At 43.6% G+C, this 18,084-nt stretch overlaps 1 protein-coding gene across 1 annotated transcript in view; it reads right to left on the reverse strand.

Moving 5' to 3' along the window:
* The window catches only part of LOC121282435 (FERM domain-containing protein 7-like), an 83,968-nt gene that overhangs the window by 53,459 nt on the left and 12,425 nt on the right, over positions 1-18,084 (reverse strand). The window contains exons 2-5 of the mRNA XM_041196147.1: positions 12,761-12,924; positions 12,419-12,507; positions 10,045-10,203; positions 1,709-1,813 (exon numbers count right to left, since the gene is read on the reverse strand). Coding sequence (XP_041052081.1) covers positions 1,709-1,813; positions 10,045-10,101 — 162 coding nt within the window. The 5' untranslated portion in view covers positions 10,102-10,203; positions 12,419-12,507; positions 12,761-12,924. The remainder of the gene's footprint in view (positions 1-1,708; positions 1,814-10,044; positions 10,204-12,418; positions 12,508-12,760; positions 12,925-18,084) is intronic.

Consider the following 18,084-nt stretch of genomic DNA (forward strand, 5'->3'; position numbering starts at 1 on the left):
CCGACATTAAACTCCATCTGCCAGGTTTTTGTCCACTCGCTCAACCTATCTATATCCCCTTGCAGATTCCTTATGTCCTCATCACAACACACCTTCCCACCTATTTTTGTATCATCAGCAAATTTGGATACATTAAGCTCTGCCCTCCCCTCCAAGTCAGTAATATAGATAGTAAATAATTGAGGCCTAGGACTGATCCTTGGCACTCCACTATTTATGTCTTTCCAGCCTGAAAAGGACCCATTAACCTTGACTCTTTGTCTTCTATGTGTTAACCAATCCTCAATCTACGCTAATATATTACCCCAAATACCGTGAGCTCCTATCTTGTGCGATAACCTTTTATGTGGCACCTTATCGAATGCCTTCTGGAAACCCAAATACAATACATCTACTGGTTCCACTTTATCAACTCTGATTGTTATATCCTCAAAGAACTCTAGCAAATTTGTCAAACACTATTTCCCTTTCACAAAACCATGTTGACTCTGTTTGATTGCATTAAGCTTTTCTAAATGACCTGCTATCACTTTCTTAATAATGGGCTCTAGCATTTTTCTAACGGCAGATATTAGGTTGACTGGCCTATAGTTTGCTGCTTTTTGTCTCCCTCCCTTCATGAACAGGGGCGACACATCGGCGGTTTTCCAATCTGCTGCACCCTCCCGGAATCCAGAGAGTTCTGGAATATTTCAACCAATGCCTCCACTATCTCTGCAGCAACTTCCTTTAAATGCAGACCATCAGGTCCTGGTGACTTGTCTGCCTTTAGTCCCATTAGTTTGTCAAATACTTTGTCCCTCATGATAGAGATGGTTACAAGACCTTTCCTCCCATTTGCTCCCTGCTTTTCTGATATCCTTGGGACATTTATAGTGTCCTCCACTGTGAAGACTGATGCAAAATATTGGTTTAAGTTATCTGCCATTCCCCTGTTCCCCGATATCAATTCCCCAGTCACAAAGGAGCATAGCATACAAAAACAAGGAAGTTATGTTAAACGTGTTCAGTCTCACCTGGAGTATTGTGTACAGTCCTGGGTACCACACTTTAGGAAGGATGTAAAAGCTTTAGAGCAGGTACAGAAAAGATTAACGAGAATTTGTCCAAGGATGAGGAACTTCAGTTATGTGAAAAGATTAAAGAAACTGGAACTGTTCTCCTTGAAGAAGAGAAAGCTGAGAGGAGAATTTATAGAGGTATTCAAAATCATGACAGGTCTGGAGACTAGATAGGGAGAAACTTATGCATTACTAGAAGGATAGAGAACCAGAGGGCACAGCTTTAAAGGTAATTAATGAAAGAATCAATGGCGACAGGAGGAAAACCTTTTTTACACAGAGAGTGGTTAAGGTCTGGAATGCACTGACTGACGATGTGACGGAGGCAGATTCAACTGAGGCATTAAAAAGGAAATTGAATCATTATCAGGAAACAAAACATTTGCAGGGCAATGGGTAGAAGGCAGGGTAGTGGCACTTGGTGAGTTGCTCTTGCAGAGAGCCTGCATGGACACGATGGGCAGAATGGCCTTCTCTACTGTAACCATTCAATGATTCTATTATTTTCCATTTCATACCTCTCTAATCACAGTAGCTTACAGCACAGAAGGAGCCATTCAGCCCATCATGCCCGGGTCTCCATCTCTAAATTAACAAGTGCTGCAAAGTTTGCTACAGTTGCTGAGGTACGGATTTCTGTTGCTTACCACGTTCCCATAGCGATTGTTGAATTCCACTCCGAAGTAGTCCTCCTCAACGAGGTTCAGGTGGTGGCAGACACAGTCGAAAAGAGTCTTCCCAGTGGCTTTTTGCTGAGGATAAGTTAAATTAATAAACATTCACCTGTTATTCTGTATCATTATCCAGTATTGCAAAGGAAGTTATAAGAATTCATTACCAGTGAGGTCACTGGCAAACTTCACAACACCTTAAGGATGTCCGCCCAGGGCATCTAAACAAGGACCCACCAGTTTACCACATGGATCAATACCTGTACAGATAGGGCATGCGCCATCCCACTGCTAAATTGGTCTGCATTGCTCCTGTTTTACGCTTAGAAAACAGATACAATTTCTACCCTGAAATATTTGCAAATGGATGTGTGTTAAGCTTTATGGCAGGGTTTTCATTTCTGTACTCAACAGTGTGGGATTTCTCTTTCATTGTCTTTAATCAGAGGCTGACCAGGCAGAAGCAGGGAAGCTACATCAATACATGTGACATGGTAAATCCCAGAACATCACCAGCAGGAGCCTCTGGCTCAGTAATTTGTCATTAATTGGCTCAGTGGCTCTGAGGTTGGATGTGGAGTGATTGAACTGCATCCCGGACAGTCTCAGCAAGTAGAAACCAGTGCTTCTGTTCCAGGTTGACATTCGGCGAGATGCACACATCTAGTGGGCATGGGTGTGGATGCCTGTGCCCCACATCATATAGTTGTGGGCACCCCCAATCCCTCCAACTGTATAGGACCATAATCTCCCACTCTGGGCTGCTATAAAGATGGTTCTGGCTGTTGAGGGAGCATTCCCATCGTGGACTGTCAGACCGTTAATCTGCCTGTGAGTCCTCCCATTAATTCATGCTATCCTCCAAGGGAAAAGCACATAAATGGAACAACAACGAGCAGAGTTGTCCATGGTGAAATCCTGGAAAGCATCTTGATAATATTCACCTGCTCTCATTGCTCCAAATCTAATAATGTGGCATGGCTTTAAAGAAGAAACCAGGGCTTTCTTTTCAAACACTTACAATGCTGTTGAGTGCATAAACACAGCTGATGGCTGTTGGCAGGATCTAAACTGGTTAGTGAAGCCAAAACATGGAGCTTTTCTTTATTGAGAGAGTTTATTGACTTGTTCAGTCTCACAGCTCTCCCCCTACTCAACCCCATGTTCCAGCCATCCCCTATTTATACGTGCTCAAAGGCAATTAATAAGTATCACCTGCTTCTCTTAACTTTAACAATGTAATTGACATGACAAGAACAATGGTTTTTGTCATACACATAAATAAATTCACCCAAACTAGGGACATTTCCAGAAAAAAAAATCACTCCACAAACTTTGTGACGACAAGCTAATACATTTTGTACATTCAGCCATTCCACCGCTGATCCTCTAAGGATCTCATCCACTTTCGCAACATCTATTTCTTTTCTTTCCCTAAAAAGACTTCCATCCTCAGGCATTGGCTTTTGTCAGATAGCATAATAGCTACACTTTGACTGAACGCTGCCCTTGCCCCAGCCAGATGCAATTAAAGATGGTGGCAGATCTAATTTGCTTTTACAGGGAATGTCCCAGGAGTGTGTCCTTGTCAGATGGAAGCAAAGAATTAGTGGGAGGCATAATCCAGAATCTATCATTACAGTTCTCGTTATTTATTTTTTTTGCAAATCACTGTGTTTAATTCAACCAGTGATCCACGTCAGAATCGGCCTATCTTAAAGTCACTTTGGTCAAGTTTAGTGAGCCCATTTGTGGCAGCTGATAATCTAACTAACCATTAATGTGTCTAAATGAATAATAACTATAATTTTGCACACACCAAGGCAGAACGTTTTAGCAAGATAAACAAAACAGCAGCTATTTATCAGTAATCAAGATACAGCAGTTGCAGAAGTTCTGACTTAGCATTTTCAAGAAGCTGTCTATGTTTCTTTGATGTGTACCCTCCCCATTACTAAAAGAAATTTCCCACAATGGCAATACAATTTTAATGCACTTCAGCTTTCAAAAGTAGTGAATCCATTTAAGTAGATTGAATGTGATTTTTTTTCAAAAACACACCAGAAAACCTTATTGTGATTCCTTTTTTTCAATCATTCACGGGATGTGGGCTTCGCTGGCTGGGCCAGCATTTATTGCCCATCCCTAGTTGTCCTTGAGAAGGTGGTGGTGCAAAAAAAAAAATTGCTAGTATGATTACGACACTCCCCTTTGTCCTTTCAAAGGCATCGGGGATGGAGCTGATGCTTCAGCTGTACAGATCCTCGGTCAGACCCCATCTGGAGTAACTGCTTTGATCATCACACTTCAGGAAGGATATATTGGCCTTGGAGGTAGAGCAGCAAATATTTACCAGGCTGGCACCGGGGCAAAAAGAGTTAAATTATGAGGAAGGGTTGCATAAATTTGCATTCCTTTGATTTTAAAAGGTTAAAGAGAGATGTGTTTAAATAATTAAGCTGGATTCCAGAACAAGGGGTACAATCCTCAAATTAAAAATAGAACTACCATAGCAATGTAAAATGTGTGAAAGATTAAATAATTCCCAGCCAGTTTAGGTAACCCCCACACTCCCTCCACACCCCACCTCACCATCGCCCACCACTCCAGCACAGTCACAGAATGATACAGCACAGAAGGAGACCTTTCAGCCCATTATATCTATGCTAGCTCTTTGAAATTAGTCCTACTCCCTGCTCTTTTGTCATAACCTTGCAATATTTTCTTTTCCGGTACGTATCCAATTCCCTATTGTAAGTTATCATTAAATCTGCATCCACTACTTTTCAGTTAATACACTCCAGATTGTAACAACTCTTTGTGTAAAAGAAAATTCTCATCTCCTTTTGGGTTCTTTGGTGTTAGATCTGTCTTTTGTGGGGCTGGATTTTACAGCCCACTGGGGGCAGGTTGGTAGGTGGGATCAGGGGCTGTAAAATTGGGTGCCATGCCATGAGCACCATTCCCAGCACCTAACTGCCCACCCCCATCCTGCACCTGCTACAATTTTACCCACAGCAAGTGAGGCATTGGGAAGCCTGCCAATGCATCAGCCAATTGAAGCCCTTAAGGATCTCATTTGTACCCACTTATGGACCTTCTCACGCTCCTGCTGGAATTTTATCCCTGGCAGGGTGGCATGAGCCAAGTGTTCAGCTTGGCAAGTTTCACTGGCTAAGCTGGTGGTTGGTCAAGGGTGAGGGTGCCAATCTAATGGGCTCCCTGTGCCCATTGAAGGCCCCTCCAAATTTCCCTCCAATTTTTCCTTTCCTCCTGCCCTGTCCTCACCACCCCTCCCAGCCCCTTAAAGTCTGGGTTCCATCACTGAATGCCTTCTTCAGAACTTGCTACAGGCATAGCAGTTGGTGGCCACCGCTACCGGTGCTGCTGGAACCAGAGACTTGCCACCCATTTGGGGATCCCCTAAAGCCAATTAATGGGCCATTGGCCATTATACGGCTGCAGGTTGATATGCCAGAGTGGGAGCTAGCTCACTCCTGATATTTGGTGGGGTAGGAAGAGGGGAGCAATGTGTGGGTCATAATATCCCGCCCCTGCTGTACAATCCAGCCCATAGTTACTGACTCTCTTGCCAGTGGAAACAGTTTCTCTTTATGTTACTCTAACAAAATCATTCCTAATTTTGAAGACCTAGATTAATACCTTCCATTCATTTGGTATCAAATGTGATTTGAAATGCTTCTGCGAAGTGCCTTGAGATTTTTTACTGCATTAAAGATGTTATTTAAATGCAAGTCATCAACCCCCCCACCCCCAAAACTGTTTGGTTCTACGTAGAGTGTGTATTGGTTCGATGGGCATGGAATTGCCATGGGTTTGCATGGAGGATTTGAGGGGCCACCTAAGGTGGGTGGAGGAGCATATGTTTGCATGGAGAGTATGAGGGCCATCGGGGTGGTGGAAGGATGTAAATTGGCATGGGGAGCGTGAGGAGGATGTTTTGGACTTGCCTTTGAAAATGTTCTCTCACCTTGATTGTAGTTCATTACACCTTCCAGGGGTCATGAACCACGACTCCTTGGAAAGCTGGCCTGACTCCATGAAAATTATGGGGGCTAGGAGATGTCTATCTCCACAATGGAGCCAGCCAGGTCAGGTGTGTGGGCTGGTCCAGGTCGTGACATGCCCCAGCTCGCACCCTTATCTCGTGCTGTTGAAGACTGGGGGAGCTGGGAAAGGGGCCAGGAATCCTGGAATCCCAGCCGCCATTCTTAAAGTTGCATGATTCTGCAAACCCAGCCCACAGAGTCTGAGAGTCAAATATGATTATTATAATAACCCTGACGGCCATTCAATATATGGTTGGTTCATGAGTGCAGGGCCATTGGATTCTAGCAATTACCCTTTCCAGCTGGAAATTATTCCCCAGACAACAACTTTCATTTATAAAGTACCCCTAATACACCACAACCAAACAAAATCTGACAATAAGTTTCATAAGGCAATATTATGATAGATGATCAAAATGTTGGTTAACAGGTAGGTTTTATGGAGTATCCAAAGAGGAGTGAGAAGGAAAGGTTTAGGGAGGGAATTCCAGAGTTTAGGCAGCTGTAGACACAGCTACCAATGGTTGGGTGAATGATGTGGAGATGTACAAGAGGACAGAGCTGGAGGAACGCAGAATTCTTGAAGAGTTTAGTTCTAGAGAAGGTTACAATGATAGGCCAGGGCAAGGCCATGGAGACATTTGAACATGACAATGAAAATTTTAAATTCTTCAAGCATTCTCCAATCCTCTCTGGCTACAGGCATGGTGCCGGAGTACTGGTGAACTGCTAATGTTGGACCATGTTTAAAAATAGAGGAAGGGATAGTTTGAGTAATTATAGGCCAGTCAGTCTAATATCAATGGTAGACAAATTAATGGAAAATATTCTAAAAGGTTATATAAATCAACATTTAGAAAGACATGGATAGCTCTTTTTTAGCCAATATAGATGCACTGGGCCAAAAGGCCTTCTGTGTGGTAAATTTTCTATGATTTCTAAAACCTAGAAAACTGCTTGTGGTAAAGTGAAGCATTATATAAATTGAATTAATTCATTGATACACTTATTGTTACTGTCCAAAGCAGCTGTCTTCAGAAGAGACAGGTCCATTGTTGGTAGAGACATGCTGCTATCATTAGTGGCACTCCATTTACCAAAATAACGCACTTAGCAGTTCCAGTTGGTGCCCACTGCACATTCCACAATGACAGCCTCTTAACGAAAGGCATGAGCAAGCTTATTGCCCTAAGGGTCTTCATCCAGAGAGCTATATTGTGTAAGCCATATTAAAAGTGGATTCATTCAGCTTTGTGCTATTTTTATTTATTAATTTGATCAAAGATTTTACAGGCAAGAATCCAGGGGAAAATATTCAGTGAAATTGTTGATACTTTGCAATAATATCAAACATTAAACCCTAAACAGAAAATGCTTGCGCAACAATTATCTGCCATGTGGTTTAATCCAGAAATTAAAATGACTATTTTAATGGGGTTACTGTCTCCACTAAGTGAGCAGACAGATGAGCATCATCCAAATGGTCAAGTGTTTGTTCCATAATATTGCTGCCGGTAAATCCTGAGCGTGCGGACTAAGCAGCAGGCAGCATGGCAGCCAATGGTGGGGTGAAAGAGAGGTCAGATTCAGAAAATCAGAGTCCTAGGATGTTTTTTTATGGCTGGAGGAAGTTACAGAGGTAGGGAGGGGTGAGAACATGCAGGGATTTAAAAACAGGAATGAAAATTTTAAATGGGTGCCGTTGGTCTGAGAGCCAGTGCAGGCCAAAAAGTAAAGGGATGATGGGTGAATGGGACACACACACACACACAGACTTACAGACTCATGCACACACATTCACACTTACAAACTCACACACACACACACACACACACACTACATCCACACGCACACACACATGCATCGTTTTCCACCACAAGAGTACAATTGAAAATTCTCTCTCTCCAGACCAGGGATGCTGAGTCAATTGGAGGGTCTTCTTCACTAACTGGGTGACGCAGTTCTGACTTGAGATCAAACCTGAGGTCTCAACTATCCAGTCAGCTCAGTAACTTACAAAGAAGTATTTCACTGAATCACTGGGGATTTATCTCTTAATTCACCCTGAGGATGTGGTCGCTGCAGTCCATGTGGTGTAGATACACCCAGGATTTTGACCCAAAAACTGTGAAGGAATGGTGATATAATTCTAAGTAAGGATGGTGAATGTCTTGGAGGGGAATTTCCAGGTGGTGGGGTTCCCATCTATCTGCTCCCCTTGTCCTTCTAGGTGTTAGAGTTGCTGTTGTGTTTGGGAGTTGCTGTTGATGGAGCCTTGGTGAGTTGCCACAGTGTGATGTAGATGGCACACACTGGAACTACAATACATTGGTATTGAATAGTTTGGATGTTTAAAGTGATGGATGGGCTGCTGATCAAGCAGACTGCTTTATCCTGGATGATGGTGACCATCTTGAGTGTTACTGTACCTACATCAGACATTTTTCCATCACAGTCCTGACATGATGGACAGGCTTCCGTGAGATTACAGACTGTGGTTTTACATAATTCTGCTGTTGCTAATGGCCCATGGCATCATATATGGGTGCCCAGCCTTGAGTTGTTAAATCTGTTCTTAATCTATCGCCTTTAGCCCATTGGCATTGCCACACAATATGGTGGAAGACATCCTCACTGTGACAATGGGGCTTCATCTTTGAAAGGGCTGTGTGATGATCTCTCCTACCAATATTATTTTGGTCAGTGTAGTGTATTGAAAATTGCATTGTACATTTTGTCCACTTAAGGCTAGCATAAACACGTACTAGCAAGGGAGTCTAGAAAGGAATAAAGGAATCCATGTTTTAACAGCACATGCAGAGGCTCTGCTTCTTACTATTTCTTCCCAAGAACTTCATAGACAGATACTTCTGTCAGTAGAAGTGCTAATGAGCAACTATTGGTGATGGACGTTGAAGTCCAACTACAGCACAGTGCTACCTTCAGTGCTTCTTCCAGCCAGTGTTCAACATGGAGGAGCATTCATATATCAGCTGAAGAAGAGTGGTAGGTGGTAATCAGCAAGATGTTGCCTTGCCCATGTTTGGTCTGATGCCATGAAACTTCATGGGGTCCTGAATCAATACTGAGAACTCCCAGGGAAACTCTCACCAGCTATATACCACTGTGCCGCCACCTGCTGATGGGTCTGTCTTGCTAGTAGAACAACACATACCCAGGGATGGTGATGGAGTAGTCTGGGATGTTTACGGCAAAGCTTGATTTGATGAGTATGACTACATCAGGCTGTTGCCTGACTAGTTTATGGGACAATTCTTCCAGTTATGACACAATTCCTTAGATGTTAGTGAGGAGAGTCCTAGTGAGGGTTGACTGGAAGGGTTCCTGAGAATGTCTCAGTTTTTACACAGGATTCCTGAGGGTGTGTCTGGATTTACAGAGAGTTCCTGTGAGTCTGTCAGTATTTACACAGGATCACTGGGAGTATGTCAGTATATACACAGGATCCCTGGGAGTGTGTCAGTATTTACACAGGATCTCAGGGAGTGTCTCTGTATTTACAGAGGGTTCCTAAGAGTGTGTAAGTATTTACACAGGATCCTGGGGAGTGTGTCTGTGTTTACAGGAGGTTCATGGGAGTGTGTCTGTATTCACAGGGGAGTTCCTGGGAGCGTGTCAGCATTTACACAGGATCCCTGGGAGTGTGTCTGTATTTAAAGCGGGTTCCTGAGAATATGCCAGTATTTACATAGGATCCCTGGGAGTGTGTCAGTATTTATATGGGGTTCCTGGGAGTGTGTCAGTATTTACACGGGGTTCCTGGGAGTGTGTCAGTATTTACACGGGGTTCCTGGGAGTGTGTCAGTATTTACACAGGATCACTGGGAGTGTGTCAGTACTTACAGGGGGTTCCCGGGTGTGTGTCAGCATTCAGGTGGTTCCCAGGAGGGCATCAGTTTTTACAGGGGCTCGTTGGGAGTGTATCAGTATTTACACAAGATCCCTGGGAGTGTCAGTATTTAAAGGGGGGTTCTGGAAATGCGTAGGTCTTTAAAGGGGGTCCCACTCAGAAAAGTTTTGGAACAACTGTCTAAAGTGACCTGCTCAGTGTATCACTGCAGCTATAATCCATTTATAAACTCTATTTCTAATCTTTGATTCTAAGCCACTATGTTAAGAACTGTTTTTCCGTTCCCCACCCTGCCCCCGCACTCCCCCCCACCCCCGCAACACCCTGACCAACAGTCAAACAAAAGGTCATATCAATGTCTTTAGTCTTACCGCCACCTCAAATACTTCATACGTGTCATCCAAAAGCTGGACTCTCAGATGCAACATCTTCTCACTTGATTACTGAAATGCTGCCTTTTCACTAGGTCAATGCTGAACAATCTCAAAGGCTTTTCTGTGCCTGGATCTCCTTTCGCCTTCACATAAGTCCTGGCAAAACAGCATTATCAATCATGATCAAAATTAATTATAACAAAGCTGTAGTACAAGCAAATAGACTCCAGACAGTCAACCTATCTGGGTCTAAGGATACAGAGAATGGAAGTGCCGATTTCCATTGGAAATATAGTAGCAGCAGGAGACCATTCAACCTTTCAAGCCTCTTTCATTATTCAATTAGACTATGGCTGATCTGTACCTCAACTCAATTCTCACATCTTTGCTCTAAATCCCTTGAATAAATTTATCCAACAAGAACTTATGGATCCCTTAAATTTGATTGACTCCCAGAACCAACAGATACAGGAGAGAGTTCCAGACTTTCATCAGCCTTTGTGTGCAAAAGTGTTTCCTGGGGCTGAATTTAACAGGGGTTGGGGGGGGGGGGGGGTGCGTACTTCTTGCTCTCTCTCATGTCCCTCCCACCCCGCCCCACCCTAGGAGAAATGTTAAACTAGGCTGCCCCACAGCAATAACATGCTGCTGGCCAATCAAACTGACAAGCAACTCTAGCAGTCTCAGTAGCACCAGAATTCAGTAGGAGGTGTTGCTGGAACTGTGAGGAGGCCCAGGGATGAAGACAGCCATGGCATCTGGACCCAGGTAAGTTTTGACAGGGAAGGATCAGGGAGCCTAGGGAGGGCGGTGAGGGGTTGGGGAGGGGAAGTTTTTAGTGGCTAAGGAGGAAATGACAATTTGTGGGGGTGGGGTAACATCTTGGAGGTGTGAGGGGGGCGGGTGTCTCCGATGTGCACAAGGTGCCTCCCCGAAGGATATCCCCCCAACTTTCCATCACACTTTTTAAAAGTTTGGTTAAAAAAACGGCCTATCCACTTCCAATTAGGCGCCTGCCTGCATACCTATCATTTTAAGGGGAACTAGTTGAGGGCGTGGGTGGGAAGGTGGTGGGCTAGCCACCTGTCATATTTTGCATGCCCCCCCCAACCCCCAATACCCCCACCTGCCAAAACACATCTGCCCAAAAGGCAAAAAACAGTCAAACTTGCAAATGAAGGGTAAAATTTGTCCGAACTTGTTTTGTATACCTTTAAATAGAACTCCAGTATTACTGATGCCGGTATTGACCACTGACGCGCAGCAGCAGCAGTATGTACCATCTACAGGATGCACTGCAGGAATTCACTAAGGCTCCTTTATCAGCACCTTCCAAACCCACAACCACTACCATCTGGAAGGACAAGGGCAACATATAGATGGGAGCAGCACCACACAAACGACTCAAGGACAACTAGGGATGGGTAATAAATGCTGGCTCAGTCAGCAAAGCACACATCCGTGAATGAATAAAAATGTATTGCTAACTTTTACTGGGATTTGAACATTTTGATCAGGTTTTTCCTTCTGGGTGTGGCTGGGGGCAGGGGCTGTAAAACCAGCCCCATTTCACTCCTAAATGGCCAGTTCTGCCCCTTGTTCTACGTTCATCTGCAGTAGTAAGTGGTTTCTCCGTATCCACCCTATTAAATTCCTTATCTGTGTTTCATTTAGTCATAGTTATAAAAGAAATGGTTTCATAGTAATGATTGAATTCCCCTAAAGAACCAACACCTATTAATGAGGAGCAGAATGTATCAAGCAGGCAGTTCAGTGAATAACGTGTTCAGGGCATGAAAGGGATTGCAAATTTCTTCAGACAGCCCTGGAGAAGTTAAGCCCTTTGGATCATCTGTGGATTGTTGGGGGCTGGGGAGAGGGTGGGGGGTGGTGGTGGGGTTGGGGGGGGGGGGCAGTCTTACCTGTGACTCAGATATTTTTGGGTTCAAATCCCACATCTAGCAACTCGACCACATAATCCAGGTGGCATTCACAGTGCAGAACTGAGTGGGTGCTGTACTGTTGGAGGTGCTATTGTTTGAGTGAGACGTTCTTCCAGCAATTACCCCTCAATCAAAACCCAAAAGAAGTGATCTGATTAGTTGTCACATTGCTTTTGGTGGGATCTTGCTGTGTACTCCCCTTACAACAATGAATACACTTCAGATTGCTTATAAAGTATTTTGGGACATCCTCAAGTTATGAAAGGGCTGCATAAATTCAAGATTTTCTTTTTTTTCTATTTTCCTCTAACAATCCACAAGTTATCATGCAGCTTGATAAACACTAAGTGCGCACAGAAATTTGGGAGCCTCTTGCTAAAATTTACACACTTTAACAGTTAAAACAGGTATAAAAAAGTTTTACGTACCTAATGTGTCCCAATAACTGATTGCAATTGATGACAAAAGATTGAAAGCTGCAGTCCTCAAGAGAAAGATTTTGTATGGAAAACGATGCCTAGTGAAAAAGCACAGTGCTGTTTTAAAATGCAGATAATCTTCCCACCCTTCTGATTCTTCTTCATAACTTATTATGAAGCAAATTAATCTTTTAAAATACAATTCTTCTGAACATGTTGTTCATTAAAGAGATTTACATTCATTTCTCTTTCTGGTTTTACATGTGGCACAATATGTTTCATCTCCTGTTATATCTGGGCAGATCTTTCAGCTTCATTAACTTATACAATAAGCTCAATAAACCACATTACCAGAAAAGACGACCTGCATCAAATCCAGGAACAATCCCAGCGAAGCATCCTGATTTCACTCAGCACAAAAGGGGGAATTTACAGGGAAGCTGGTGATGTTCCTCAGACACTGCTTGGTACTTCAGCCTGATGTGATCATTATCAGGAGCTCTGTAATGTGAATACTGAAGTGGAGAATAATTAGTCATGGTTCTCTCAGTACAGCCTGCTCATGCTCCAGGTTATAGCGTGTCACAGCCCTTTACCAATGAGCAGAGCAATCAGAAACAGCCCACCTGCTCCTTCTCTTGTCCCTTGAGTGCCAGTTTCAATCTCAGTGACATTTTTGACCCATCAATTGCTATAGTGATGGGATTTTATCATTCCACTTAGGGACAGCAGTATAACTTGCATTCTTGGTTCCCAATCCCTTTTACATCTTGCATTTTCACCCAACTGTGTACAGACCAGTGAGTGGATTTCCTGTGACACTGTCACAGACCAGGTGACACCCTGCTTTAAGGGACTGGGGTCCTATGTAGTCGGCAATGTATTATTCTGCTACTAAGGGGCGTTGTGCAATCAAGTGCATCCTCTACACTGCAAGGGTCAAACTGCTGTAATTAGGCACAAATGTCAGGTTGCTAGCACTCTCACTTCAAAGTCAGAAGGCCATGGATTCAAGCTCTCCATAGATTTAAGCCCATTATCTAATTGTCACTTCAGTGCAGTACTGAGGGAGTACTGCGCTGTCAGAGGTCCTGTATTCCAAGTGAGAGATCATACTGAGGTCCCATCTGTTCTCTCAGGTGGATACAAAAGATCCTACAAAGAGCAAGGGAGTTATCCTGGGTGTCCCGGCCAATAATTATCCCTCAAAAAAGATCAATAAAATTTTATCTGGGGATCCTCACGTTATTGTTTTTGAGAACTTGCTGTATGCAAATTTGCTGCCACATTTCCTACATTACAACAGTGACAATTCTTCCACTGTACTTAATTGGCTGTAAAGTGCTTTAGGGTGTCCTGAGGCTGTGAAAGGTACTATATAAATGCAAATCTCTGTTTCAGAAATCTCATGACATCAGGTCAAACATGGACAAGGAAATGTCCTGTTGGTTACCACCTACCATCACCCCCAGCTGATGAATCAGTGCTCCTCCATGTTGAACACCACTTGGAGGAAGCACTAAGGATGCCAAAGCCATAGAATGTACTCTGGGTGGGGACTTCAATGTCCATCACCAGGAGTGGCTTGTTAGCACAACTACAGACTGAGCTGGCCGAATCCTAAAGGATATAACTTGGGTCTGCGGTAGGTGGCAAGGGAACCATCAAGAGGAGAAAACATACTTGACCTTGTACTCACCAGTTTACCTGTCACAGATGCAACTGGAGATGAAGCCCTGACTTCACATTGAGGATGCCCTCCATCATGTTGTGCAGCATTAGATGGGATAGATTTTGAACAGATTTAGCAACTCAAAACTGGGCATCCATGAAGCGCTGTGGGCCATCAGCAGCAGCAGTGTTGTATTCAACCACAATCTGTAACTTCATGGCCCAGCATATCCCCCACTCTACCATTATCACCAAACCAGGGGACCAACCCTGGTTCAATGAAGAGTGCAGGAGGGCTTGCCAGGAGCAGCACCAGGCATACCTAAAAATGAAGTGTCAACCTGGTGAAGCTGTAACACAGGACTACTTGTGTGCCAAACATTAGAAGCACCATTCAATAGGCAGAGCTAAGCAATCCTACAGCTAGTGGATTAGATCTAAACTCTACAGTCCTACCACATCCAGTCATGAATTTAAAAACTCACTGGAGGAGAAGGCTGCACAAATGTCCCCATCTTCAATGATGGAGGAGCCCAGCACATCAGTGTAAAAGATAATGCTAAAGCATCTGCAACAATCTTCAGCCAGAAGTGACAAGTGCATAATCCATCTTGACCTCCTCGGGAGGTCCCCAGCATCACAAATGCCAGTCTTCAGTCAATTCAATTCACCCTACAGGATTCAAGAAATGGCTGAAGGCACTGAATATTGCAAAGGCTATGGGCTCTGACAAGATTTCTGCAGTAGTACTGAAGACTTGTGCTCCAGAACTTGTCACACCCCTAGCCAAGCTGTTCCAGTACAGCTACAATGCTAGCACGTAGCTGGCAATGTGGAAAATTGCCCAGGTATGTCCTGTACACAAAAAGCAAGACAAACCCAGCAATTGCTGCCCCATTAGTCTACTCTCCATCACCAGCAAGGTGTTGGAAGTAGTCATCAGCACTGCTATCAAGCGGCACTTACTCAGCAACAACCTGCTCACTGATGCCCTGTTTGGGTTCGGCTAGGGCCACGCAGCTCCTGACCACATTCCAACTTTGGTACAAACATGGACAAAGGGGCACCATTTTACAAAGTGAGAGTGTGAGAGAAAGAGCGTGGTCATTTACACTGAGAGTGTGAGAGAAACAGCGTGGTCATTTACAGCAAGAGACTGAAAGAAACAATGTGTTCATTTACAGTGAGAGACTGTGAGAGAAACAGCATTGTCATTTACAGTGAGAGAGTGTGAGAGAAACAGCGTGGTCATTTACAGTGAGAGAGTGTGAGAGAAACAGCGTGGTCATTTACAGTGAGAAAGTGAGAGAGAAAGAGTGTGGTCACTTACAGTGAGAAAGTGTGAGAGAAGCAGCATGTTTATTTACAGTAAGAGAGTGTGAGAGGAGTGGGGCATTTGATAGTGAGAGACTGAAAGAAGAGTGTGAGACCATGAAAGAGCACGAGAGGGATGAAGGCTCGGAGAGCAGCTGATTGGTGAGTAGGATTGGTGACTATTTCCAGTCTTTAAAGTAAAAGTAAGGTCTTTAGTTTGTGTTTAGATCTGTAGTCTTTTATTTCCCTTTTTCTTAAAGATAGCTTGTTAAGTATAAGATCGATACTGGTGTGTATAAAAAAATTATAATAAATTCCAAAGAATGGGGATTCTAGAGTAATTAAATAATAAATTGAGTAAAGTATGATAGTGTTGGCAGGAGGGGTGGATGTTGTTGCTGCCGCATGTGGGAGCTTCTGGACACCAAGGTGATCCACAGCGAACACATCTGTACCAGGTGTTTGCAGCTCGAGGAACTACAGATCCAAGTTAAGGAGCTGGGATCCGAGCTGCAGACATTGCACCACATCAGGGAGGGGGAAAGTTACCTGGACACTTTGCTCCAGGAGGTGGTCAGATTGGGTAATTCAAACTTGGTCTGTGGTCAGGGACAGGAGGGTGTGACTACAGATGAAGCAGGTATGGGGAACCGGGGGTAGCGTTTGAGGAGCCTCAGCCCCTACAACTGTCCAACAGTTACAAGGTTCTTCCAAGCTGTGTGGATAAGAGTGGGGGCTGCAGGAAGGATGAGTGAACTGACCACAGGACTGTGGTACAGGGAGCCACTAAAGTGGACGGAGGAAATGGGAACGTAGTAGTGGTAGGGGACAGTATAATTAGGGGGATAGCCACTGTTCTCTGCAGCTGTGAATGTGAGTCCCAAAGGTTATCTTGCCTGCCCGGTGCCAGGGTTAAGGACGTCTCCCCCGGGGCTGGAGTAGAACTTGGAGTTGGAGGGGAGGGATCTAGTTTTCGTTATCCATGTTGGTACCAAAGAAATTGATAGGACTAGAAAGGAGATTCTGCTGAAAGAATTTCAACAGATAAAAGCTAAATTAAAAAGCAGAACCTCAAAAGTAATAATCTCAGCATTGCTACCTGAGTCACGAGCAAACTGGCATAGGGTAAATAAGGTTAAGGAGTGAAATATGTGGGTCAGAGATTGATGTGGGAGGAATGGGTTTCAGTTCATGGGGCACTGGCATGAAGATGGGGTAGAAGGGGATGGGCTTCACTTGAACCATGCTGGGACCAGTGTCCTGGTGAACCGAATAACTAGAGCTGTAGAGCGGGCTTTAAACTAAATAGAGGGGCGAGGGTTCTGGAAAGGGGATACATAGGCTTACAAAGCAAAAGGACATGGCAGCCTTGCAGGGCAGCTATTTAGCTAATGATACCCAGAGTGTTACAGGAAGGGACAGAGTGTACAAACATAAAAAAGCAGTAAATAGGGTCAAAGGGGGAAAAAAGGTAAAATTAATAGCCCTTTACTTAAATGCACGTAATATTCAGAACAAAATAAATGAATTAACAGCACAAATTGAGGTTAATGGGTATGATCTTATTGCCATTACAGACATTACAGATGATTACAAGATCAAAGCTGGGAACTAAATATCCAGGGGTATGTGACTTTTCAAAAGGAGAGGCAGGAAGGAAAGGAAGGTGGGGTAGCTTTGTTAGTTTGAGATGGGATAAGTACAACAACAAGAAAGGATCTTGGATCGGAAGATGTAGATCCATATGGGTAGAGGTAAAAAATAACGAGGGGATGAACACACTTGTGGGAGTAGTCTATAAGCCCCCTAACAGGAGCTATACTGTAGGACAGGGAATAAATCAGGAGATGATGAGGGCATGTAAAAAAGGCAGCACACGGGTGACTTTAATCTTCATGTAGATTGGGAAAATCAAATTGGCAGAGGTAGACATGAGCAAGAATTCATAGAGTGTATTCGGGACAGTTTCTTAGAGCAATATGTTGTGAATTCAACCAGGGATCAGGCTATTTTGCATCTGGTAATGTGTAATGAGGCAGGTTTAATAAATGATCTCAGAATAAAGGATCACCTAGGAAACAGTGACCATAATATGGTAGAATTTAGCATTCAGTTTGAGAGTGAGACGCTTGCGTTGAAAACAACTGTGCTAAGCTTAAATAAGGGTAATTACAATGGAATGAGGGCAGAGTTGGCTGGAGTGGACTGCAAAAGCAGTTTAGCAGAAAAAATGGTTGATGAAAAATAGCGGACGTTTAAGAAAATAGTTCATGACTCTCCAAAAAGATATATCCCAGTGAGGAGAAGGATTCAAGGAAGGGGATAAACCAACCATGGTTAACCAAGGAAGTTAAGGCCAGTATCAAGTTGAAAGAAAAACCATATGATATGGCAAAGATTAGTGGTAAGACAGAGGATTAGGAAAGTTTTAAAAACCAACAAAAGATGACCAAAAAAATAATGAAGAGGGAAAGAATAAACTTTGAGGGTAAATTAGCAAGTAATATAAAAGAAGACAGTAAGAGCTTCTTTAAATATATAAAAGGGAAGAGAGAGGCCAAAGTGAACATAGACCCCTTAGAGAATGAGGCTGGGGAAATAGTAATGGGGAACCACGAAAATGGCAGAGCAGTTGAATAAATACTTTGTGTCTGTCTTTACAGTAGACGATAGTAACAGAATTCCAAAAA

This window comes from Carcharodon carcharias, chromosome 9, assembly GCF_017639515.1.
Source record: "Carcharodon carcharias isolate sCarCar2 chromosome 9, sCarCar2.pri, whole genome shotgun sequence".
Taxonomy (NCBI): domain Eukaryota; kingdom Metazoa; phylum Chordata; class Chondrichthyes; order Lamniformes; family Lamnidae; genus Carcharodon; species Carcharodon carcharias.